The 26,004-nt window shown below is 32.7% G+C and overlaps 3 protein-coding genes across 3 annotated transcripts; 1 reads left to right on the forward strand and 2 right to left on the reverse strand.

Annotated features, from left to right (window-relative positions):
* Nucleotides 1-7,954: 7,954 nt before the first annotated feature.
* On the forward strand, nucleotides 7,955-18,442 carry LOC130805005 (auxin response factor 6-like). The gene is made up of 14 exons (XM_057669603.1): nucleotides 7,955-8,727; nucleotides 9,807-9,919; nucleotides 10,922-11,020; nucleotides 11,089-11,145; nucleotides 11,227-11,385; nucleotides 11,476-11,560; nucleotides 11,866-11,956; nucleotides 12,224-12,388; nucleotides 12,461-12,583; nucleotides 14,817-14,892; nucleotides 15,101-15,248; nucleotides 15,432-16,573; nucleotides 17,490-17,680; nucleotides 17,879-18,442. Exons 1-14 carry the CDS (start codon nucleotides 8,685-8,687, stop codon nucleotides 18,081-18,083), a joined length of 2,697 nt encoding a protein of 898 aa, XP_057525586.1. The 5' UTR covers nucleotides 7,955-8,684; the 3' UTR covers nucleotides 18,084-18,442.
* Nucleotides 18,443-22,886: 4,444 nt separating this feature from the next.
* LOC130805577 (zinc finger BED domain-containing protein RICESLEEPER 2-like) lies at nucleotides 22,887-24,503 on the reverse strand. The gene is made up of 4 exons (XM_057670358.1): nucleotides 24,412-24,503; nucleotides 24,145-24,326; nucleotides 23,067-24,047; nucleotides 22,887-22,987 (listed from the first exon to the last, which is right to left on the reverse strand). The coding sequence occupies exons 1-4, from the start codon at nucleotides 24,501-24,503 to the stop codon at nucleotides 22,887-22,889; spliced, it is 1,356 nt and encodes a 451-aa protein (XP_057526341.1).
* Nucleotides 24,504-24,667: 164 nt separating this feature from the next.
* LOC130805578 (zinc finger BED domain-containing protein RICESLEEPER 3-like) lies at nucleotides 24,668-25,138 on the reverse strand. The gene has a single exon (XM_057670359.1). It carries the CDS (start codon nucleotides 25,136-25,138, stop codon nucleotides 24,668-24,670), a length of 471 nt encoding a protein of 156 aa, XP_057526342.1.
* Nucleotides 25,139-26,004: the final 866 nt, after the last annotated feature.

Genomic DNA, 26,004 nt, shown 5'->3' on the forward strand with positions numbered 1-26,004 from the left:
AAATCAATTTAACCTTAATATTAATTTTAAAATAAAGTGATTAATTTTAACCCAAGGTAAATCTTAAATGAGTTTCACCAGGTACATAATCGTGATTTATATCAATTGTAAATTACTGGTATGTGGCACTATATTATTGGTTCATCATTTTTAAAATTTTGTTTTTCTAATCTTAAATAGATCAATTAAAATAAAAAAAATTTTAATTTTGATCTAAAGTGATTAACTTTTGTCATTAAAGTGATCAATTTTTACTTACAAGGTTATAACCTTAAATGGATCAATTATTTTCAAGTCTTCAATTTCGACATTAAAATGATCGATTCGGATCAAAGTGATCAATTAAATAATCAATTATAAATTTTAACTGAAATTAATAAAATATTTCAATTTTGATCTAAAAGTAATCAATTTTGACATTAAATTGATTAATTTCTATTTACATGTTTACAACCTTAATTGGATCAATTACTTTAAAATCTTCAATTTATACATTAAAGTAATCAGTTATATATAAAATGATCAATTAAATGAGCAATTATAACTTATAAAATAAATCAATTTTGAACTTGAAGATATCAATCATGACCTTATATTAATCAAATATTGATTGCGTATTATAAGAAATTATAATTGGGGCGATTAGACTATTGATCTCAATGAGTCGCTCGCAAAACTTGTTCTATTTTCACTAATTTTTATTAGTGACTATCCTAATTGGACCAGCCTTGGTAAAATTAAATAAATAATAAATAAACAGCCTCTCTCTTGAGAGACCGTCTTTTCTAAAGACGGTTCTCAAAAGCCCTGCCCATTATGTTAATTTAAAAAAAGCTGATGCGCACGTGTAATTGTAATGTAAAAAGTCGCATAATATATTTGGAGTTATAACAATATTTATTTGGGGTTATAACATAATATATTAGATATTATACCAACATATATTTGAGAATTATAACATAATTTATTTGGATTATAACATGATATAATTGAAGCTATAACAATATATATATATATATATATATATATATATATATATATATATATATGAGATTATAACATAATATTAATATATATGAAATTATAACATAATATATATATATATATATATATATATATATATATATATATATATATATATATATATATATATATATATATATTAAGAGAGAGAGAGAGAGAATGAAGTAGCTTAAAATAAGGGATTTTATTTCGTGCATATTTAGAAGTTGAAAACCAACTCGTAAGTGTGACCTTTTGGATTTTATAAGGGGTAAATGTGACAATTTAATGAGTACTTTAATGCTAAACAAGTTAATGTTGCGAGTATTGTGAAACAAAGGAATAGAGAAAGTATATAATTATTTTTTTACCAAAAGGGTAATATTATAATATAAAACATCAAAAAATGAGAAATATTGCAAGTAATTTGGAATCGGAGAAGTATTTCTTCCCAATCATGTGTGATTTTTTCGTTTGGAAAAATCTACTTTTAGGCCCCGCTTAGATTGAGGGTAAATATTTAAAGGGCAAATAAAAGTCAAAATAGAAAAACAAAGTTAGTTAGATAGAAGATAAAAGGAATTAGATTGTTAGAAAGGTAGAGACATTAGTTAGAAAGTAATGAAAAATGGATATAATAACAATTAATTCCCCCCTTTTAGGAGTATAAATTTACCATAGGGCAAGGTGGGGAAATCTTTTCTCCAAATTAGGATATCATCCTCCTTTTTTGTTCATGTTTTTTAGTATACTTTCATTCTATCTTTTTTACAATACAATTATTTCAATTACTTCATTTGCATCTATACTTACCCTTATTTCATTAGTTTGACTTTTTTTTACTCCCTTAAATATTTACACACAATGCAAGCGAGCCCTTAGCAAAGGTGATCAAGAAGTGAAAACCAAAATAGGAAGCAGCCGGTCTCCTGAGAGACCGCCTTAATGTTTCAAATGGTTTGAAGCCAGATGTTGTGACATTCGTCGGAGTCCTTTCTGCTTGTAGCCATGTGGGACTTCTAGATTTGGGTTATCATTATTTCAATTCAATGACCCAGAAGTTTCAGATCAGCCCCTATAGAAAACATTATGGATGCATGATTGACCTCTTATACAGAGCTGGAAGGCTAACAGAAGCTGAGGCTATGATAAACTCCATGCCATATGAAGTAGATGAGGTAATCTGGTCAACCTTATTGAGGGCATTTAGAATTCATGGTGATGTTGAGCGAGCCAGACGTGCTGCTGAAAGGATTCTTGCGAACAATCCCCATCGCGCAGGAACACTGACATCCTTAGCTAACATTTACTGTGCTAAAGGGAAGTGGAGAGAGGCAGCGGATATCAGAAAATTAATGAGATTCAGAGGAGTCGTAAAAAAGGAAGGAGCTTCATGGATTAAGGTTAAGAATGAGGTTTCAACATTTGTTTCCGGGGATTAATCACATCCCCATGGTGACTCTATCTACAATTAGCAGTCAATCCAAGAAAAGAGTTTGTGATTGTTTTTTTGGATGCAGTCATTGGATAAGTAACATTGATAAATCTTTATTTTATATATAGTTTGCACTTGCTAGATATCTTGAACACGATGCAGATGGATCGTTACAGGTGGATTTAAAGAATGAGATTATAACTGGGTGGAAGATATGATGCACACCGTATAGTATGCTTTTATTTTTTGTAGTATGTGTTTTATGATGAGTAGTGTGATTTGTGTAGTCAATAGGACTTTATTTTATAGTTTTGGTGGTTATTATAAATTGAGTAGGTGTTTTTCATGATAAGTTATTTTTATATAGTTGGTATATGTTTTTCTGATAATTTTCAGCAGGTGTTTTTTATTATATAATATAGGTGTTTAACAATGATGTAGTAGGTTTATATAAATCAATTAACTTGCAAAATACACTCTTTAAGCTCAACACTTTTGCAAATTACAGCCTTAATGTTTATTTATTTCAGCCATCAAAGTATCAAACTTTGTAGGTTTAGGCCAAAAGCATAGAATTCCGACCATTTTGGTGGTTGGAATTTTAGGTTAAGTGGTCGAAGTTCTGTGTTTTTGGCTTGAACCTGTAAACTTTAATACTTTGGTGGCTATAATTCGCGAAAAATAAACATTAAGACTATAATTCGCAAAAGTGCTAAACTTTAAAACTGTAATTCTTAAATTTTTCATTATATAGCTAGTGTTTATAGGTTATAAAGTAGGAGTTTATATTGCTGTAGTAGTAGTTTTAAGTATATAAAATAGGTAAATGTATAACTTTTTGTGTGATTAAATATGTTTATGAAGTAAGTCCTTTTACTTTTTAAAGTTATATATTATATGCTTAATTTTGTACTCCTTATCAAAGGATAAATCACTATATGCTTATTATGGTTAATATTGTAACAGACCCTTTTTCTTAATCTTAAATATTTTGACAAATTCAATAATCGTTTTGTTTTATTATTTTCTTTTAATGTCGTTTCGAAATTTAATTCAAATCATTTTTAAGTTCTCGATTTTCTTTTATATATAATTTATTTCTCTTAAAATAAATTACCTAAATATTAAGTCTAGCTAAATTACCTACAATAACTTAATCTTTTTATTTCCTATATTAATTTATGATTAAAAATAAAAAAAATACAAATAATAATTATAAAAAAAAGGTAAAAATCTGGAATGTTGGCGGCAAGGGGGGAGCTATGTGACAAAAACTTTAATTTAGTCTTATCTTTAGGATAAAACCAAGAAGTAAATATCTTGGAGATAATTATATTTGCTTGCCCATGAAGTAAAATTAAAATAATAAATAATTTGGCAATCTTGGCCTATTTAAATGCATACCGTGGGTTAAAAAAGGGAAAGGAAAATCAGAAAATTTATTTTTTCACAAAATAAGCTAATTCCTAAAAAAAATTCTAAGAACCCTAGAAAAATTCCTAAAAATCCTAAAAAATTTTCTAATAATAGTATTTAGTGTTAATTATAGAAATTCAAGGGGAGGAAGCTAATATTATGGCTGAAAATTCTACAACAAAGGAATTTAATTAATAGTGAAATTATTAAAGGTATAAATTCTTACATATATTTATTTACATAAATTTATGCTCATAAATTTTATATGTGTTTAGTATATATAAATTAATATTTCTGGAAATTATTTTGGTGAATTAATTTGTCATAATTTATTTTATACTCCCTCCGTTCCTTTTTGATCTTCCACATTACTATAACGGGTAGTTTCAAAAGTTCTTCCACTTTAGAATACTTTTTATTTTTAGAAATTTTTTATCTCACTTTTACCCCTTAAAATCCCCCTTTTCTTTTAATGTACCCATTTAATTATTTTCTCTCTCATACTTCCAATACAATCATTACTTCACACTACTATTTAATTAAAATAATACTCACTACAACTTCATACTTCCAATACAATCATTACTTCCCACTATTATATAATTAAAATAATACCCACTACCACCAAAGATTCTCTTTTTCTTAATCTTTGTAAAATACCCAAATAGGAAGAACAAATAGGAACGGAGGGAGTATGATTTATTCATTGAAATTGTCAAAAACCGCATAAACCGAAATAATTTAATTAAAATAGTAAACATTAATATCTTTAAACGAAAATTTTTCTGTACATATATATATGAAATATAAGTTGTGTATTAATTTCGTGAATTATATTTGAGTATAAATATTATTATTAATTTTTGCTAAAAAACGCATAAAATAAGGAAAATCATAAATTTGGGTTAAAAATAATTATTTCTGGAAAAAAATAATTTATTTTAGTTACTGTATTTTCAGTTCATTTAAGTTATTTTTGTGAAACTTTGTGATATTTAAATTTTAAAGAAATAAATTAATAATCTAAATTGTTATTGTAGGAAAAAAGAAAGAAAAATGAAAATGAAAATTAAAATTAATTTATTTTGGTGAGTAAGAATATACACCAACTCATTTAATAATAATTTATTTATTTTAAAATATTTCGTGTAGATTTTGATCTTAAGAAAATTAATTATTCATGTACAAAATTTAAAAATAAGTTATTAAGAAAATAATAAAGCAATAATTGAAATTTATCTATAAATAAATACTAAGGACCCATTTTTAGTTTCGATTTAGTTTAATATTTATATGCAAGTTGTTATAAATTTATTTTCTATTATATGTTATTGTAATGTTGCATTTATATGAAAACAGTAATATGATAATAAAAAGGCTTGATAGTAAGGAAATGCCGAACCATGCTTCCGGCATGTAAAAAACGTGGGACGTGTTTTCCGGCACGTAAAATACGGCGAACACGGTAAGGTTGTTTAACCTGACCTGTGGCTCGAGCAATATTGTACTGGAGGAGTTACGACTCCCACTAAGTTAGGGGTTTTAGTTTACCTCACCCTAACAGACCCTTACATATATCAAACAAAGATCATATGTGTTGTATTCATTAAATAAGTAAACGGATTCCACGTCCTAACACTCAAGCAGAAGTGTTAGTAAATCATGCCCTGGTACTCAAGTAGAAGGACCAGAAGATTAATATATATAAATAAATCTAATCTTAAAAATGAATTCCCTATAATACATAAGATACCTTGCATATTATTTATTGTGATGCACTTATCTTTGCATATTACTTATTGCAATGCATATATTTTCTATACTTGCATAATTGCGGTAAGTTTTTATACTCGGTTTTTTTTAAAGCTGACCGATTTCCATCGGCTGTTCCCATATTTCGGGAGCAGATGCTGCAGGTAACTTTATATGAAGTTATTAAGAAGCTATTGTATTGTCTATGTGATGTTAGTATATATGTAGTTTATATTACGGGTATGTAAAAATGATGATTATGTATTATAGAAAGATGTAATACGTAAAATGATATTTTAATGATTTAAGTTTTCTTTGTTTTTTCGAAAATTCTGTTTTGTCTTATTTGATTTTTGCAATAATCACGGTTCGATAGACTTCCGCTTAGCATTACTTACTATATATATTATATTAATCCTATATTTGAAAAAGGACTGTCCGTTACAACATTGAAGAAGGAGATTGCCTATTTTGATAATGTTCATAGGCTAGATAATGCTGAAGCGTTTACAATATATATATATATATATATATATATATATATATATATATATATATAAATATATATATATATATATATATATATATATATATATAAATATATATATATATATATATATAAATATATATATATATATATATATATATATATATATATATATATATATATATATATATATATATATATATATATATATATATATATATATATATATATATATATATATATATATATATATATATATACTGTAGTGGAGCGATATTTATTTTCCCAATTGTAGTTGTTTTATAACATATATATATATATATATATATATATATATATATATATATATATATATATATATATATATATATAGAGAGAGAGAGAGAGAGAGAGAGAGAGAGAGAGAGAGAGCAACGATCCTTGTTTAGTCACTTTGCTGATGTTGTTGGACATCCAGAAGCTGATAGTAATCTAACATATAACATCAACTATGTAAAGTTTGATTGGACCATAAACGATGAGAGTCTTGATTTTTGTTTCTATCTATCATACTTAACTTCAATATTCGTATGATTATATGAACCCAGCTTGCATGAAAAATTTTAAGATACTTTGACAAAGTTGTTCAATTTTTATCCATCTTCCTAACCAACAAAGAAGATGGGTTCATGTTCAAGGGCTTCTAGTATTAGTGTTGGTGTTGATAATATTGAGGTTAAGGAAAAAAGGAATAAGGGATTGAGAAAAGAGTATGTGAATGAAACTGGAAGACTTACTTCTCAAGTAATAACTGAGTTGGGCAAGTATTTAGGAAGTGATTGTGAGGATAATGATGATCATGGATGTCATATACTATCTTGGTGGTTAAGACAAGGTAAGATCTATTCCATCCTTATGTCCATGCCTAATGATGTGCTAGCTATTCCAGTTTCTAGTGTTGCTTCGGTGTCCTATTTTAGCATGAAAGGACGCACTCATGATCATTATCATACGTCATTGAGTCCAAGAATGGTAGAAGCTCTCGTTTGTTGTCAAGAATGGATTTGTATTTCACATGAACCAATTTGCCTAGAGAAAAGTTTATTAAAGTTGGAAAATCTTGAAGCACGTTAGCTTGTTTTCTCTATTAATTTATAAATATCAATAATGATTGTTCATCGAACTTATATTTTTTTGTGACATATATTATTTTGTAGGCATGAAAATTTTGATTTTAGGGCAACCAACCATTATCATTGATGATACCATCAATATCCCAACAACAATAGACAAATGAAGACTTTTGTTGTAATGTGTTTTATTTAAGCTTTAGACAATATGTGAACTTTTGAAGATTTTTGTAATTGTGGTGTGTTAGGACTTTTGTAATTTAAAACTTGTTTGGGACATTGGACTTTATATTCTACTTTTGGACATTATTACTTAGTATTATTATTTTAGCTTAATGTTGATGAATGATGATTTCAAGTATTTGATGAATGATGAATGATGAATAGTGCCTTGAATGCAAAATATCGATGTACCAATTATTTAAAAAATATCGGCCATAAATTGATTATTTTGTCATATTTTAAAAAAATTCTATCAAAAAAAACTGCCACAAATAAAATCGGGAGTTACTCAATATTTGAGTAACCGGATAAATCGGATCGGGATACTGACCGTTAAAATAGTTACTCGATTTTTCGAATATCCTAAATGTCGGGTATCCTGTTATGAACGCTGCTACTTATTTACAAGATAATAGATTTTTAATCAATTATTGTTTAAAATTGAGCTAAAGTATCAAATTCAACTCATCGGCCTCCATACTTCAAACAATAATAGAACCCTAAAATAATTGTAGAGATTGAGCAATATGGAAACTGATTACTCAAAAGTAAAGATTGGTCAAATTATCAAGGGTGGGTGTGTGGATGTGGATTGTGGATTGTGGCTTGTGCGGCAACTTCAATAGGCGTATAGGACCATAGTCTACGGTCTACGGAAATTAGAGAGTACCACCTTCTACCATACCAGAAATAGTAGGTTAACTTAAAACAAGCTAAGTTTTAGAGTACAATTTTTTGGAGCACTTTCCTTTTCTCTATTTACTAACTCCTCTTTCTCCACCACCATTGTTCAATCATTCAGTTAATGTAAAAAAGTGGGCACTTGATATGATATCATATACCATTTTCTCTCTCCTTCACTAAGAGATCTACATACGAAACTTTTCGGAAAATCAACTTAAAAACCCTAGTTAGCTGATTTTCGAATTGTACTCAGCTGAGAAAAATGAGCTCTTTTATGGAGTAAGTCTTGTTGCAGTGTATAGAGTTGCTTAAGCAGGTGAAAAGCTCCAAATCATTGATTTTAATTTTCTATTTGTGGGTGTGAGTGGAAGATCTGTGGCGCATGAAGCAGAGAAGGGTGGGTTTTTGCAGTGGAACTGGTTTTGGATGAGCTCTTTTCTTTGCCCTTTTTGGGAATTTGAGGTGGGTTTGTGTACGTGGGGTGGGGGGTGGTGGAACAAGAGCTATTGAAGCTTTGTGCCTTCTTTTTTTTTTTTTTTTTTTTCCCTCTCTTGAGGGGTTTGATTGATTTAGCATAATGAGATTGTCATCTTCAGATTTCACTCATCAACCTGAGGAAGGTAAGCTGATTTCTATATTTGTGTTCTTTTTTCCATTGTATATAATTGTATGTTTTGAGAATTTTTATATATTTTGCATATACTAAACAATGGAAGAATGAAAAAAATTGTTATGTGTTTTTATGGATATAAAACTTCAATTTAGCTTTTGGTATGTTTCAAATTAAGTTGTTTAGTTTGAGCCTCAAGGTGCTTACACTTGCTATTAAGTTCTGTCAATGTATAGAGGAATGATGAACTTCTGATATGGAAGGGATTTAGTGACATACAAACAATTTTATGATTTAATTTTTTGAGAATATTAGCCTAGATTTTGTTTAGGTATAGTACTTCTTAGTTTTGTTGTTAGTGCTGGCAAACTAGTTGATACCTCTTACCATTGTTATCTTTTTATTGTGGATTCAAAGCAAACAACGTGTGTTCATATAAGCTGTTGTTTTTTCTAGATAAGAGGGAAGAGCTTGATAAACTGGACTTGATTCCCATCATTTAAGGGATTAGGGTTTATCAGTTAGATCTTGGTTAGTTAGATTTGATTCTCTTTATTTTAAGGGGTTGATTTTCTTTGCTTGTACTACTAAATGATAAAAAAACTATGAAAAGACCGATGTAATAGCTATGCTATTACAGTACCTTCTGTAAAAGCCTACAGGGCTTCTTCCGACCGAAGTTAAAAAGCCATCTCTTTCTTGGTCATGAATTTTCTTAGGTCATGTTTGGTGACAAGTAATTCAATTCATTTGAATTGTAGATTTTAATTATGAAATAGTAAAGAAAGAATTTGAGATTGACAAGGTTGGGATTCATTCTCAAATTCTCAACTTTATCTACTCTTAAAACAATTGCGGAATTGGCTCAAATCCAAAATTAAATTTCATTGATTTTGCCAAATATTAAATTTGAGTCAATTCTAGATTTCCAAATGAAATAATCATTCCAAAACATAGCATTAGGTTATTTTCCTTTTGTATAGTTGCTTCATCTATTGCTGCTGATATAAAAGTTTAGCTGCTGCCTCCTCTGCTATGGAAGCAATGCTTTATCTGAATAATATTCTGTGATTTTGCTTTTATGATCAGGTGAAAAGAAAGTTTTGAATTCTGAATTGTGGCATGCATGTGCTGGTCCTCTAGTCTCCTTGCCCCCAGTGGGAAGCCGTGTTGTATACTTTCCCCAGGGTCACAGTGAACAGGTCAGTCTCCGTAAGATGTTTCAGTGTCTTGCTTATCTGTGTATGGAATCTGAAACAACAACGTGCATTACCCCAATGCCAAGTGGGTCTTGCCTAGGTGGGGCTTGGCTTGGGGTCATACTTATCCTTGTAGTAATAAAGAGGTTGTTTACTTGTTACGATTGACCATTGATTGTTAAAATTATCTCCAACCTCACTTAAATAAGAAGCGCTAATGATGGCAATTTCACTACTATATCAAAAATCAAAGAACTAAAAACCTTTGGTTCCATTGAGAGTGGACACTTTAAAATTGGAATAGAGATATGGGTATAAGGAGATGCGAAAAAAGCATTGTAATGCCTTTTCTTTTTGTTTGTCATCTGTGCTTATGTAGTTCTTCTTTTTCTATGTTGGAATTTCGGAATTGAGCCAACATACTATACTTTGATCTCAAATTATAACGGACTAGTGAAATGGCTCATTAACTCATGTACGTTTTTTGTATGTTGTGTATGATGTTTGCATTCACGAAAGAACCTTTTTTATTACAAGGTTAAGGCTTCTTACTTCCGAGTTCCAACCCTCTAACCCTACCTTTCTCCATTGTCCTCTCCTTAATGATTTTTGTGTGTGTGTGGGTTGTGGGGGTGGGGTAAACAAATAAAAAACCTTATGACGATATTTCACCCTGTGAACTGACAAGTAACGAATCTACAGTATTAAGGTTCTTTTTATTGTCTTACCTGACGCTTAAAGGGCATAATACATGGTTAAGAAGTTAGTTTGACTTATTTGGTAGTGTTGAATTTGTTATCAAACATTATAGAAACCTTGTTATTATGTTGGCTGCTTTTCTTTGCTCTTCACGCAATTCTCCATTACTCTTTCCTTTCTCATTTTTTTGAGATGGTGGGAAAGTTAGTTGGACTTTTTTGTGTAATTTACATATTCCATTTCAGATTTGTAAAACAGTTTTAATAATCACTTTACTGATCTGATATATTCTGGAAGTGTCTTCAGGTTGCCGCTTCAACTAACAAAGAAATAGATGCCCATATACCTAATTACCCTAGCTTGCCTCCGCAACTCATCTGTCAGCTTCATGATGTGACTATGCATGTAAGTGTTTTGGTTTGTTCACATATATGTCTCTGGTTTCCCTTTGATGTTCATATTTGTGATTACAGGCAGATGTAGAGACAGATGAAGTGTACGCACAAATGACTTTGCAGCCCTTGACTATGGTATTTTCTTAATTTTGTGACATTAATTCTGTTCTTATGAATTTATATTGATAGTTGGTAAGAGAATTGTTATTTTTGTAGCAAGAGCAAAAAGATGTCTGTCTCCTGCCTGCAGAACTGGGCACTGCCAGTAAACAGCCTACTAATTATTTCTGTAAAACATTAACTGCAAGTGACACTAGCACTCATGGAGGGTTTTCTGTTCCTCGCAGAGCAGCTGAAAAAGTCTTTCCACCTCTTGTAAGTGCTGTTTGGACTTTCTAACATCTTATTTGCTCATTGCTTTTGTATTTCTGCATCAATAGTTTTTTCTAATGTGGTATTCGACAGGATTACACACAGCAACCTCCTGCTCAAGAATTGATTGCTAGAGATCTGCATGATAATGAATGGAAATTTAGACATATCTTTCGGGGTAAGCTTCAACATCTTGATATTTCAGATATTAGCTATTGTAGATTCCCTAGGAAGCTAAGGCAGAACTCATTGAAGGAAGGCTTGTATAAATAAAAAGAAAATCATTGAGTCTTGGCAGATGACATTGTGGTGGCTAATTGCTGAATCTAGACCAGTCACTGATTGATTTTGTTGTCTTACACCAATGCATGTAGAACTTGTGCAACATGTTGTAAACATGTATTATAATAAGAGGAAATTTAATTGGGTAATTGGTAGTTTATGGCTTGTTTTTTTCTTGATATGTTGCCTTTGCTGTTGCAGGGCAGCCTAAGCGACATCTTCTTACCACTGGATGGAGTGTCTTTGTAAGTGCTAAAAGACTAGTTGCTGGGGATTCTGTCATCTTTATCTGGTAAGATCATCATCTTCTTATATGCCGTTGCTAGTTGTATGTGCACTTTCATTTGCTATCTTTTGGGATAGAAAAACTGATCAAGGAAAGAACTGATCCAGGAAAAAACTGAAGGATAACAATAAGTTGTGGTTCAGAAATTGTGTTGCTTGGCTCATTTGTCATAAATATAAAGTTGGTTTTTCCTTTTGATTGACTTACACAAACTGCTGAAAAAAAAGTTTTCTATTGTCATATATGGTATAATTATTTGCAAACCTGTATCAGGAATGAAAAGAATCAGTTACTCCTTGGCATTCGGCATGCTAATCGTCCACAGACTGTGATGCCTTCATCAGTATTATCGAGTGATAGTATGCATATAGGGCTTCTTGCCGCAGCTGCTCATGCTGCTTCTACCAACAGCCGCTTCACAATATTTTATAATCCCAGGTATAAGCAGCGCATAAATTTATAGGTACACTCTACTGGTAAAAACTTACCTATCATGATTCTTATCTACAGGGCTAGTCCTTCTGAATTTGTGGTTCCATTGGCAAAGTATGTTAAAGCTGTTCATCATACACGTGTCACTGTTGGCATGCGATTTCGGATGCTGTTCGAAACAGAGGAGTCGAGTGTTCGCAGGTATGTTAGTATCCTTGGTGATTGTTTATGACAAAGGAAATAGAATCACATGTGTCTCGTGGAGTGGCTCTGTAATCATTGCCTCACTTGAGATCTTGTGTTGCACACAACCCATGTTTTTTAACATGAAAACTACTATTTGTCTAAAAATATACCCGGAGGTGGAAGAACTGGTATGGAGTTGATATCTCACAACATTGCATTGTTTGTCTTTTACCCATTAATTGGCTGAATACCACAATCTGTCAGTTTTCTCGTATTAGCCTGAACCGTAAATGAAATTATTGTTGAAGCATAGCTTGACAGTTCTCACATGACTAAATATTTTGGATGGGGTGGTCTGGAGTTATAAGTTTTGTGCATCTGTATCTGTATCCCTACTGCTGTTCCCTCGAGGCTTTTTCCTTCTGATCTGTCACTGAAAAGCCGTACACCTGGCAGTGATGTGACTGAATCGTATGACTCTTACACTATGTTTGGATAGGAGGAAATAGAGGGAAAGGAAGAGAAGGGAAATAAGAGATTGAATTTTCCTCATTTGGATAACAATAGTGTGGGAAATTGAGGGAAGGGAGTTGGATTTTGATTCCACGTGGCTTACTTCAACTGCTTTTAATTCATAAAGGAAAACACTTTCTTGTGCTTTCAGGTCATTGTGAAAGTAAGGCTCTTTTGACCTCTTATTTTTCTCTCTGTAATCCTTTTTATTACATCACATGTTGACTTATGGGTGATTCAGCGTCTTCGCATGCGATATAGGCTAGCTAGGAAAGCTAGACTATGATGCCCAAAGATCGAGTTTATGATTATAGATATCAATATTTCTAATAAAATTTCACCCCAATTTCTATTAAAGGTTCTTTTGTGACATGGGATAATGTGTTCAGGTTTAAGGGTTATTGTTAGGTTTAGAATTACTAGATGAATATCAAGAGAAATTCTACCTAATTGACACCATTCTTACTCACCAACTTTGATGAAAAAAATGAACTTAAAGTTCAAAATAACAATGGGTAACAATGGTAACCTTTGATTGCGTATTGATTAGACACACCACAATACTTTATCAAAGGCTTCTAAGACCACTGGTAATTTTTCCAAAGACTACTAAGTATAGAAACTTCAATCAAGTAATTTTTAATCCTAGAAATAACTCAAAAGCAAAAACAAGCTCTAAGCTCAAAACTCAATTACATTAATTCAAATCTAACTTTTAAGTACATTAATGAGGACTATTTATAGAAAGAAATACATGAAAATAACTACTTTTCATGGGTGCTTGAAGTGGGAAAGTGGTGTGATGATCATGAAAGTTGTTGAAGTAAAACTTCCTCTTGATGGCTGATGATGGAAGACATCTGATGAGAGTAGTGGGGAAGGTTATTTTTGCTGATTTTCTAGTCAAGAATATTTCTACAACAAAGTTTGAATTTCATATTTCAATTCCCCTTGTATTTCTCCTTGCATGATGGATATTTGACCTGTAATTTGTCTTCTTCTTTTGGTTGATTTTCTCCGTTGATAAATCATTTAGTACTTGCACAATCACATGATTTGTTTGAGCTTAAAGGTTTTTATATGAATATAAATATTACAACTCAATTTAATTATACATGAGAATAATACAAGTTTAATCTTAAATCCTGACTTGTATTACTCTAAACTTGACTCCAAATGATAAAAAAAAAAAAAAAAAAATTAAGGGAAACATTATTAAACATGTCCTTATGACTTGGGGAATAAATTAATCAACAAGAAAAGAACATTAAAAAAGCTCCAAATAAATGCTTTTAACAATGTACACTGCCTAGTACTGGTGTTGCTACAGATATTTAAAGGTCTAGAATTAAATTGAACTCATCTTTTCTTTAGGGTATTGAAAAGCTAACTAATACTAGACTCTTAAACACAATAAAAAGACTTTACATAAAGCAATAAATGTATGTACCAAGATTAATTATTGACGATATAAAATAAAATGAATTAGCAATATGATAAAATGAACCATGGTTAAATAAATGATCTTGAACCCATGCATAAATGGAGTGGATGGAAGGAATATGAACTCCATCAGCATGGCCTAAATTGCAGCATTATCATGGCAAAAATGTGATTTTAGCCGTAGACTGCTGATTGTGATATGTGCCTCAAATTTGTTCGTTCTAAATGTTGATCTTTGAAAATGAGAATGATTTTGACATTTTTTTGAATGAAAAAATTGTTGTTCTTCTAGGTACATGGGCACAATAACAGGGATTAGTGATTTGGATCCTGTTCGTTGGCCAACTTCCTATTGGCGCTCAGTAAAGGTTTGTCAAGTCTACTTAGTTCCATTTTATGTTGAAGTAATATTTTTTCGCGATAGTATTGATGTATAATCATCGGTTATGCTTTTCTTTTTGTAGTTTTGGGTGTGGCTTGGTGAGGATACTGGTTTGAGTTATGGGAAATTATTAATTAAGTATTGTAATTTAGCTCCATACAATCATGAATCACTAAAAACCTTTGTTAATGCAGGTTGGCTGGGATGAATCTACTGCTGGGGAAAGGCAGCCTCGTGTCTCATTATGGGAGATTGAACCTTTGACTACGTTTCCGATGTACCCGTCCCCATTTCCATTAAGATTGAAGCGTCCATGGCCATCTGGGCTGCCATCTTTTCCGGGTTAGTTGAATTGCTTAAGTTTTGCCATCGCCTCATCTTTTTGTACATTTTTGCTGTACATATATATATATATATATATATATATATATATATATATATATATATATATATCAGAAACTAATCTGTCTCATGCTCTTGTTTGTACATTTTTGCTTACTAACTTTTGTTTTATCCTTTTATCAGTTTTAAAGGATGGAGACATAGGCCTTAACTCTCCATTTATGTGGCTACAGAGAGAGATTGGAGATCGCTGTATGTCATCGTTAAATTTTCAAGGTTATGGATTCAATCCCTGGATGCAGCCAAGGCTAGACCCTACAATGCTGGGTCTACAACCTGATATATTTCAAACAATGGCGTCTTCTGCTATACAAGATCCTCGGGGCTTGGAGAAACGTCCCAACCAATCTCTTCTGCAGTTCCAGCCAAATCAGAATGTGTCTTACCAGCAATCATCGCTAACTCAAAATCAATTGTTACAGCAAGTTCAGTCACAGCAAACCTTAGCACAGAGCTTTCAAGAAAGCCAAACAGTGACTCAAAATCAAGTCCACGGTCAGCTCTTGCAGCAGCAAATGCAAAATTTCCGTCAATATGATGGTCAGCAGTCGCAACAGCAGCAACTTACTCAATTTGAACAGCTACACAATCAATTTTCCGATCAACAGCAAATCCCAAAGGTTATCAACAAGACTCATTCTTTTGGGTCATCCACTCAGTCCTTACCTACATCCTTGGAAACTATATCTTCTGCGTGCCCACAACAACTGTTTTCGAACTCTATCATGAATTCTGTGACTCCAGCTGACATTTCTCCGATGCAAAGTCTGTTGAATTCGTTCTCGCAAGATGGTGGATCTCGTCAAGTCACTTTACCCGACTCTAATCCTTTGGTATCTTCATCTCCCATACATTCAAAGCGAGTTGCGGTTGAGCGTCAGCTTTCTCCCAGTACCGCTTCATGTCCTCTGCCTCAAGTAGAAGACTTGGGTGGATCACAAACTAGGCTCTCTGAACTCTCTTCTTTGTTCCCACCTTTGCCCAATAGGGAGTTCTCAATATACCATGGCATTGGTGATTCACAGAACAATCTGTTATTTGGAGTGAATGTTCAGCAGAATGAGCTGGCAAACCTCAGAAGTAGTAACAATGAGACTAACTCATTTTCCATACCATTTGCTTGTTCCGATTTTCCTAGTGCTGCAGGGACTGAATTTCCACCTGCTTCGGAGATTATGACTACTAGCTGTGTTGATGAAGCAGGATTCTTGCGGCCAACGGAAAATGATGGTCAAGCAAACCTACCTAGTGGAACCTTTGTAAAGGTGAGTATTCTGTTCTTTAGATGTAGTTAACTCTTGTGTGCTAATTTTTTATTTTTTTTATTTTTTTTATTATTTTTTTGTAATATAGATTTTATTGATGGAAAGACAACTTCTTTGTGGTTTACTAGAAAGAGATAGTACATGCAATAAGCAAATATAGTTTGATTGTCATTTAAATTTCTTTCTTTTCTCCACATCAGTACTTGTGATCGTTTTACTAATTAAGGCACTTAAAAATGCTTTTGGCTCTGTTGGTAATGGTTTTGAGCTTCAAGCCCAGGAACTACTTTTCATAATTAGAACCCCAGTAATTGTTATGTAATAGATTGGTGATCAAAATAGAATGTGTTGGAAATTAAAAAGTTGAGGACTGAGGGATAGTAAAAGGTGCATATAAAAAGTAGGAGGACTTGTGTACGTATATGAAAGATGAGAATTGATATGCTGGTTGGGTTGTGGAACATATGTATTATGTAGTTGATGAAGAAAGGAAGAATAATATATCACTTTAGAACTTTTGAATCTGAGTTTTTTAATTTACAGTGCCCATGGTCAAACTCAACTGGATTTGACCTAATGAAAGAAGATAAAATCTACCATATGCCATGGAGCAGCAACAGATTGTTTGGGACGGAGTGAGCAGGATCACATTTACATGTGGCCAATTCGAGTAAACTTATTTAATCCTACTGTGAATTCAAAAAATATGAGGACCTGTTTTTTGATGGAATGTTGGGGGTTTGAATTCTATTAAAATGGAGATAATTGTGCAGAGTAATTTGTGAAGTTTAAGTTAGAGACTAGCTACGTATCTGCTTTCTTAGATTGTTAGGAATAGGATTTAAAAGTGCTTTCATATAGCTGCAATCATCTTGTTTATCATCTACTCGGAAATTACTAAGTTCTCGTGTGACAGGTCCACAAATCAGGGTCCCTCGGGCGTTCACTGGATATATCCAAATTTAGCAGCTATCCGGAGCTGCGCAGTGAACTTGCTCAAATGTTTGGTCTAGAAGGCCAACTGGAGGACCCCCTGAGATCAGGCTGGCAGCTTGTATTTGTTGACCGTGAGGATGATGTTCTCCTGCTTGGTGATGATCCTTGGCAGTAAGTTCTTCAACTTCGTTTATTAAGTTCTTTTAGAGCTTGAGAATTCATTATTGATGAACAGACTTTTTTGGCTGTATTGTTGGGCTCATCCTATGTTATTTTATGAACATGCATAGGCTCATACAATTAGTTATTATCGAAGTCATTCTAGATAAAAATTTGATCTCTTGAACTAAATATTACAAATCCTTGCAGCGAATTTGTTAACAATGTGTGGTACATCAAGATCCTATCCCCTCAAGAAGTACAGCAGATGGGTAAAGAGGGTTGTGATCTTCGGCATGCTATGTCAAGGCCCAAACATCAAAACAATTTCAATAGCTGTGATGAATACTCAATTCAACAGAACTTGAGACATAATAGCAATGGGATGGCATCTTTAACCTCTCTTGATTACTAATGACAGGATGCGCCGCCCAATTGCTGAGGGTGCACCTATAACAAAAGCACCAAGCTCAGTAGGGTGGGTGGCTTACAAGCAGAGGCCTAAATTAATTTGTATCTTCACCCTTAGCTCTGAACTTCGTGTTTCATTCTCCAGGCGAGCTTTTATGAAATCGAATTGAACATTGAGCAGCTAAGTTTAAGGTTATAGCGCATAATGCGAGCAGCAGAACCCTGTAAATTAATCTGTGTGGCATCCCCTGAACTACTGTGGGGTGAGGTCACATGACTTGACTTCCTATAAGTAGGGCAATATTCTGCAGATGTAACAACTCGAACAATTCCATCATCATTGTATTATTATTGTTGTGGCTAGCATTGTTTACTATTTTAAGCTCAATTGATATCTGCAGGTGTTTATTAGCAGAGAAGTGTCTGCTCCATTAACAACACTTGCTAGTTGCGAATAGTGTATCAAGAGTTCACATTTTATGAGCTTGAAATCTTCTCCAATTGATCTACGGTTGTGTTGTTTGATCTTGCTCCGTCTTTTTTTTCATCCTTCCCATCTGTTGCAGAGAGAGAAGGTTCTTGGAAGAGACAGAAAACGTTAACATAAAACCCATGTCACATTTAGGTATACATTAAGGATTGACTTCACCATACGTAGTCCGGGTAAATATTAATATGTTGCACACTTTCAATATCACACCACATGTATTGAAGAAGTTTTAAGTGAAAATCATCCTTATATAAGAACTGTGAGAACCAATCTGTATGACAAAAAAGTATTTTTTACTAAAAGTGTTACTTTTGGGCAAAAAAGGTGTTATTTTGCTTTGAAAAAAATGATACTTTTAGGCAAATAAGTGCTTCTTAAGAAAAAAATTCTGGAAAAAAACTCACAAAAAGGTGTTACTTTTTACATAAAATGGTGTTACATTTTGAAAAAAACGTGTTATTTTGTATTTATATTTTTTCTCTAAAGTAACATTTTTTTGTTAAAAAGTACCAAATTTTTTTTTAAATAAAAATAATATTTTTTTGTCTAAAAGTAACACCTTTTCTCTGAAAAAATAACACATTTTTATCGGAGAAATTGGTTCTCACGGTTCTCATATAAATTTGATTCTCACTGGAAGTTGACACCACACGTATTACCCAACTTTAACTCTTTGTGTATCAGTGTTTTCAAAGCAGAAATATATTATATAAATCGAGAAAGTATGTCAAACTAAAATAAGTACTTAGGTTACATCATAACTCTCAACAATAATTAGGGATGCAAACGGGGCGGGGCGGGGCAGGGATTGGAATTCCCATCCCCATCCCATCTGTTAATGCAATACCCATCCCCATCCCCATCCCCGTCCCCGTCCCCGCGGCGGGTATAATTCTTTTCCCCGTCCCCTCCCCGATGGGTTTGTACCTAAAACCATCCCCGCCCCACCACCCATCTGGGTATCCATCCCCGTCTAATACCCATTTTTCCCGCCCCACCACCCGTCAAATCCCCGCTTAATACCCATCTGTGCCACTTATTTATATTCAATCATTTAGGCCCTAAAACCCATAATACTTATCCAAACTCTAAAGTCTCAAACAAAAACATATCCAAAGTCTCAAACAATTACATATCCAAAGTCTCAAACAAACACATATCCAAAGTCTCAAACAAACATATAACCAAAGTCTCAAACAAATATACATGTCTAAAACAAAAGTATTTCAACATCAACTCAAAATCTTCTTGTAACACCCCGGTATTTTCTCGATATTTTCTTCCTGATATATTTAATAATTCACTAATAATATTATTTCTATATATATATATATATATATATATGTATATATATATATATATACATATATATATATATGTATATATATATATATATACATATATATATATATATATATATATATATATATATATATATATATATATATATATATATATATATATATATTATTTATTATTGGGCTTGGTCATGAGATTTGCAAATCTTTTTGGCAATTAGAATTATTTGGGCCCAAACTTTTCCTTAACCCATCTTTTATTTTCAAAAAAAAAGGAGGGACTCTTGGTGGAGCTTGTAACTCTCTTAGGGTAATGAAGGATCAAGTCATTAATCCCATATAATTAACCCTTCTTAATTCCTTAATCATTTTCATTGTTGACATTCTTTCATTTCTAAAGTTTCCAAGGACAAAAAAAAACATATCCTCTCAAAATTCCTCCTAATCCACATTCCCAACTCTATTACCCTTCATCATTTGGTGTTTTCTTTTACAATAGTAAGTGTAATTCTTAATCTATGTTGATTCTTAAGTTTTAATTTAAAATTCTATGATTATTATATGTGTTATCTTATAATACATGTTTAATTTATAAATTTAAAATTTCATGTATGATTTTGGGATGTATTTTTCTATCTAAATTGATGAAAAATGTTTCTTTTTAGAGTTTTTAGATATGCATATATGTGAAGAATAGGATTGGTTTGTGTGATGGGTGATTTTGAAATTTATATATAAATATAAATGTTCATGTAAAAAAAAAATGTGTGTGTGTGTGTTTTTTTATATGTGAACAATGAATTTAATCTCAAAGATGGTTCATAAGAATTATATAAATTTGGATATTAATATTTGATAGGCAATATACCTTTTGGACTTCATTTGTTGATGAATTTTGGTGAATCCCGTAGGGTTAGGAAAATGGTAAGAAAAAAAGTTTTTGGGACACTTTTTGGCTTGATAATAGGTTAAAAATACTTAGAGTACATTATGAATTATGAAAATTGGTACCCAGGGGTTTTGACGCCTTCCGGACGCAACGGTAAAGTCGGAATTTCAGTTTGACAGTGTTAACTTACTGTTCTGGACAGAATACTAAATCTGAATTTTATTTGATGTTATGTTGTGATGAAGTATGTTGTGTGATCATGAATTGTTTGCAAGTGTGGTTGGATGTTAGACGTGTGTGTGTGTGTTTGTGCTTTGATTGTGGTTTGAGAAAGTGAATATATGCTTATTCCCGTATGTACGATTGAATCGTGTAGGAAGTCGATTCGTGACGGGAAGTTGATAGGTTCATTTAAGATTTGCTTTTGCTTTCTTAAGGTACGTACACGCAGTAAAACTTTGTACATCGTGGATTGGTTGTTATAAAGAAATGATAATAATAATAATATATTGAATAAAGTATGAAGATGATGTTATCAAGAGATATGATTTTAATAACTTGATGAGTAGAGGTAGTATGACCTCACTAACTTTAAAGTAGACGTAGTATGACGTCAATTGGTGGAAAGAATTTTACTCGCGGTTTATGGGGGCATTATGAGCCACCGCGGGGGTATGCATACTTAACCATAGGCACTGAAGTAAGACGTGTTGCCTATGGTAGAGACTTGCTTAGGGGTTAGCTCCCCCTAATGTATTGTCTCACTCTTGAAGTTTGGGGTTTGGTCCGGCGGTATGGCCAGGAAAAGTACAGCAGTATGGCTGACTGACTCAATGAATCATTTGAAATTTATTAAAAAGTAAATATTGAATTGTAGCCGACGTATGGTAAGTTGCCATTGTGCTTTATGCTATAATGTCAATGTTATAAGAGATGTTTTTGCTGACGTGTACCTTTGATCTTAACGATCCTGCGATGATGTTGTTTTTCCTTTCGGGGTTAAAAACTAGCAGTGAGTCAAGTTGCAGGCTGGGGAGTGAGGATTACATCTGAAGAATAAAAGAGATAGAGTACGGAAGGATTTTAATTTCGAACTTTATTAGCTTTTTAGAAATGGATTTATTCAAAAGGCGACTTCGCTCTCGAGGTGTACTCCTTGGACTTTTGGTTTCATATCTTTTATCCGCTGCTAAGACTACGATATCACTAATTAATCTACAATAACTCTAGTAGAACTCGATCCGCAAGTTTTAACTTTAAAAATTTCGTTTTCTCGTGTCTTTATGACATCTTGGTTTAACTCGGGTCATGCTTGGTTTTCTTTTAAAATATAAAAATCTCTCTTTTAACGATCTGAGTTTTTTCGGGATGTTACAAATCTAAAGTAAATCAATCCAAAATAATCTCATCACTATCAAATTCCATTTCGCATTCTTCTTCCAACTCTCCAACAATTTTAGCAAAATCCTTGTCCTTGAATTCTCCACAATCTGCAAAATACAAATTTTTTTATAACCAAAATTTATCAATGCATAAAAATAACACAATATTGATAGGATTAATGCTTACTTTTGAGGGCAGCCCAAATCCAATTTTGAGAACACATTAAAGCTTCAACGGCTTGAGGTAGTAGTCGACCACGATAAGGATCAAGAATAATTAGGGATGCAAACGGGGTGGGGCGGGGCAGGGATTAGAATTCCCATCCCCATCCCCATCCCCATCTGCTAATACAATACCCATCCCCATCCTCGCGGCGGGTATAATTTTTTTCCCCGTCCCCTCCCCGATGGGTTTGTACCTAAAACCATCCCCGCCCCACTACCCATCTAGGTATTCATCCCCGTCTAATACCCATTTTTCCCGCCCCACCACCGTCAAATCCCCGCTTAATACCCATCTGTGCCACATATATATATTCAATCATTTAGGCCCTAAAACCCATAATACACATCCAAACTTTAAAGTCTCAAACAAAAACACATTCAAAGTCTCAAACAATTACATATCCAAAGTCTCAAACAAACACATATCTAAAGTCTCAAACAAACATATAACCAAAGTCTCAAACAAATATACATGTCTAAAACAAAAGTATTTCAACATCAACTCAAAATCATCTAAAGTAAATCAATCCAGAATAATCTCATCACTATCAAATTCCATTTCGCATTCTTCTTCCAACTCTCCAACAAGTTTAGAAAAATCCTTGTCCTTGAATTCTCCACAATCTGCAAATACAAATCTTTTTATAACCAAAAAATTATCAATGCATAAAAATTACATAATATTGATAAGATTAATGCTTACTGTTGAGGCCAGCCCAAATCCAATTTTGAGAACACATTAAAGCTTCAACGGCTTGAGGTAGTAGTTGACTACGATAAAGATCAAGAACTCTACCACTTGTGATAAAAGCTGATTCGGATGGAACCGTAAAAATAGGAATACTCAAAATATCCCGTGCTACTTGTTGAAGAACGGGGTATGTGCTTCCATTTGTTTTCCACCAAATTAGAATATCAAAATTATCTTCAAGTGGTATGTTAGCATTTTCCAAATACTTGTCCAAATCAGATTTTTCATAAGTTTGATTTTTGTCTCGCTCAAGAAATTGTGCAAACTCTTCCATATCAACATCATCACAAGAACTCCCACCACTTGCTAAATTGGAAGGTAGTTGCCTCTTACTTTGAGTATTCTCACTCCTAGACTCATATTCATCAACTAATCTCCTTAATAGATTGCTAATTCTACTAACCTCTCTATCATACTCATATTTATCATATATCTTTGCAAAATAAAATCTTATAAGAGCCATTTTATACCTAGGATCAAGTATAGTTGCAACTCCCATCAAACCATTCATACTATCCCAATATTTCTTATATTTCTCTAACATTACTTCCGCCATCTTCACAACATAATCATATGGAGATGAAAGCCAAGTAGATAGCGCAATTTTAAGTTTGCAAATTTTAGAAAAGTAAATATTAGCCGTGGGGGTTTTTGACGCAGAGAAATCAAGAGTAAGATTAGAAAACACTTCCAATAACTCACATATTTTCCCAACTTTTTCCCCATCTTCAGGACTTGGTAGGTTTCTGTATAATTTATCTCGACCACTTAAAACAGCAAACACTTCCTTATAATTAATAGCAACACAAAGCATTTCATATGTTGAATTCCAACGAGTTTTACAATCAAGGGTTAATTTCCTTTTGTAACCGGAGGCTAATTGATTAGCTACACCTTCAAACTTTTGCACTCTCTTATCAGAGCCAGTTTTCCCTTATTCGATTAACTCCATCATACACTACATCATTTAACCCATCTTGAAAAATTAGATTAAGTATATGAGCACAGTAACGCATATGTAAGAACTCACCATCCAAAAGTAGAGAACCATATGGGAAAGAGTCCTTCATGATGTCCATCATAGCATCATTAGTCGTACAATTATCTACTGTGATAGATGCCAATCTCAAATCCAAGTTCCATGATTGAATGCATTGTTTTAATGCATCGGCAAGAACCTCGACATTATGTGGGGCAGGGACATAAAGAAACCTAGTCAAAAAAAATAATTGCATCAGAAGTAAATAGGTAAGTAAAGTATGTTAGCACAAGTACAATTAGTAGTTGTTAGTAATACCTTATGATTCGACTTTGCAACTTCCACGCATTATCAATGAAATGTGAAGTGACTGCCATATAGCCTTTCCTTTGATTACTGGCAGTCCACATGTCCGTACCTTAGTAGTTAATGAAATTCGACTTTTGACTTTTCTCAACAAAGCTAGAATATTGTCCTTCTCATACTCATATCTCTTCATTATATCCTTCCTAGTACGACACCGTACTTTAAAACCAGGTTAGAAAGTCTTAGAGTACAACCTGAAGCCATAGTGCTAAATCATGCTAATGGGGTACTCATGCAATATAATCATCTCGGCCAAGTCCTTTCTTCCATCTTCTTGACGGAATTCATAAGGAGCCAAAGTCAAAGAATCACTACTATCATTCACATTATGTTGTGTACCGAATAATGTTGTTTGCCGAAGATCTTGACATATTTGCTTTCGACAACTTTTAATGTGGTCCTTCAAATGAGAAGTTCTCGCCTTTGCACCGGCGGAAAGTAGCTTATTGCAACGATTGCACTCAGCCTTCTCTACCCCACCAACTCTCTTTCTCTTGAAATCATTCCAAACCGCCGAAGTGTGCTTACTTGTTATAGGTAACACGTTAGGTTCGGAAACAATATTTGCTGGACTTTCATACTCATCGACGCTAATAGGAGTACAACTTGCAGTAGTTGATGGCTTTGACTTTGAGTTAGTGGAAGCACCAATAGTGTGGTCTGTCCCTTTTGAAGGCATATTTATCTAACAAGTAAGATAAAAGGATGTTTTAACCATTAATAACACCATCACAGTACATTACTCACATCGAATAACAAATAACAAAATGATCACAAACACATTTATCAATAATCAATAATCAATTGTATATGCATACACTAACCCCTATGCCTCTCAAGAGAGGCACAAAGCATTATCAATAATCACAAACACACACCATGAATAGCAAATAACAAAATGATTAAAATCTTAAAGAACTAAAAGGTCTAAAACAGATCACTGCATTAGCAACTTAAGTTAATTAGTCATAAACTATTAAAATACAACCATTAGTTAATTGAAATACAACCATAATTCCATAAACTCATAAAGTTACACATCTAAGATCTAACTATTAAAAAACTAAGATCAATAGGACTTAACTAAAAGCTAATAATGGCATTGAACAACCATTCAACAGGCCATTTATACTGGTCAAAACAATAATATCGCTTCCACATTTTGTGTGGGTGAGCCCTAAGAGAATAAGAGCTTCATAACTTCCCTATCAATGATTAATGATTTTATACACAAATGATACAACCCAAAAAGCAGCAAGCTGTGAGCTAGAAAATACAAAGACAACACAAGAATTGGTAAAATTACTGAAAATTTTGTTCCCAATTTCTGATTTGCTCATGGGAAATCAATTTATGAGACCTACACCAACAATCCATCAAATTCATCAAATTCTATAAGAAAAATAAGAGCTTGCATATGATTTCATATGTTGAATTCCAACGAGTTTTACAATCAAGGGTTAATTTCCTTTTGTAACCGGAGGCTAATTGATTAGCTACACCTTCAAACTTTTGCACTCTCTTATCAGAGCCAGTCCAGAACAC

This window comes from Amaranthus tricolor, chromosome 2 (genome assembly GCF_026212465.1).
Source record: "Amaranthus tricolor cultivar Red isolate AtriRed21 chromosome 2, ASM2621246v1, whole genome shotgun sequence".
Lineage (NCBI taxonomy): Eukaryota > Viridiplantae > Streptophyta > Magnoliopsida > Caryophyllales > Amaranthaceae > Amaranthus > Amaranthus tricolor.

Coding starts and splice junctions, on each gene's coding strand:
- LOC130805005 (XM_057669603.1), top strand. CDS start 8,685: ATGAGATTGTCATCTTCAGATTTCACTCATCAACCTGAGGAAG. Junction 9,920..10,921: donor CCCAGGGTCACAGTGAACAG/GTCAGTCTCCGT, acceptor AAGTGTCTTCAG/GTTGCCGCTTCAACTAACAA. Junction 11,561..11,865: donor ATTTAGACATATCTTTCGGG/GTAAGCTTCAAC, acceptor TTGCTGTTGCAG/GGCAGCCTAAGCGACATCTT.
- LOC130805577 (XM_057670358.1), bottom strand. CDS start 24,503: ATGTGGACTGCCAGTAATCAAAGGAAAGGCTATATGGCAGTCACTTCA. Junction 24,327..24,411: donor TTGCAAAGTCGAATCATAAG/GTATTACTAACA, acceptor TTTTTTGACTAG/GTTTCTTTATGTCCCTGCCC. Junction 24,048..24,144: donor TGGTTCTCTACTTTTGGATG/GTGAGTTCTTAC, acceptor TAATCGAATAAG/GGAAAACTGGCTCTGATAAG.
- LOC130805578 (XM_057670359.1), bottom strand. CDS start 25,138: ATGCCTTCAAAAGGGACAGACCACACTATTGGTGCTTCCACTAACTCA.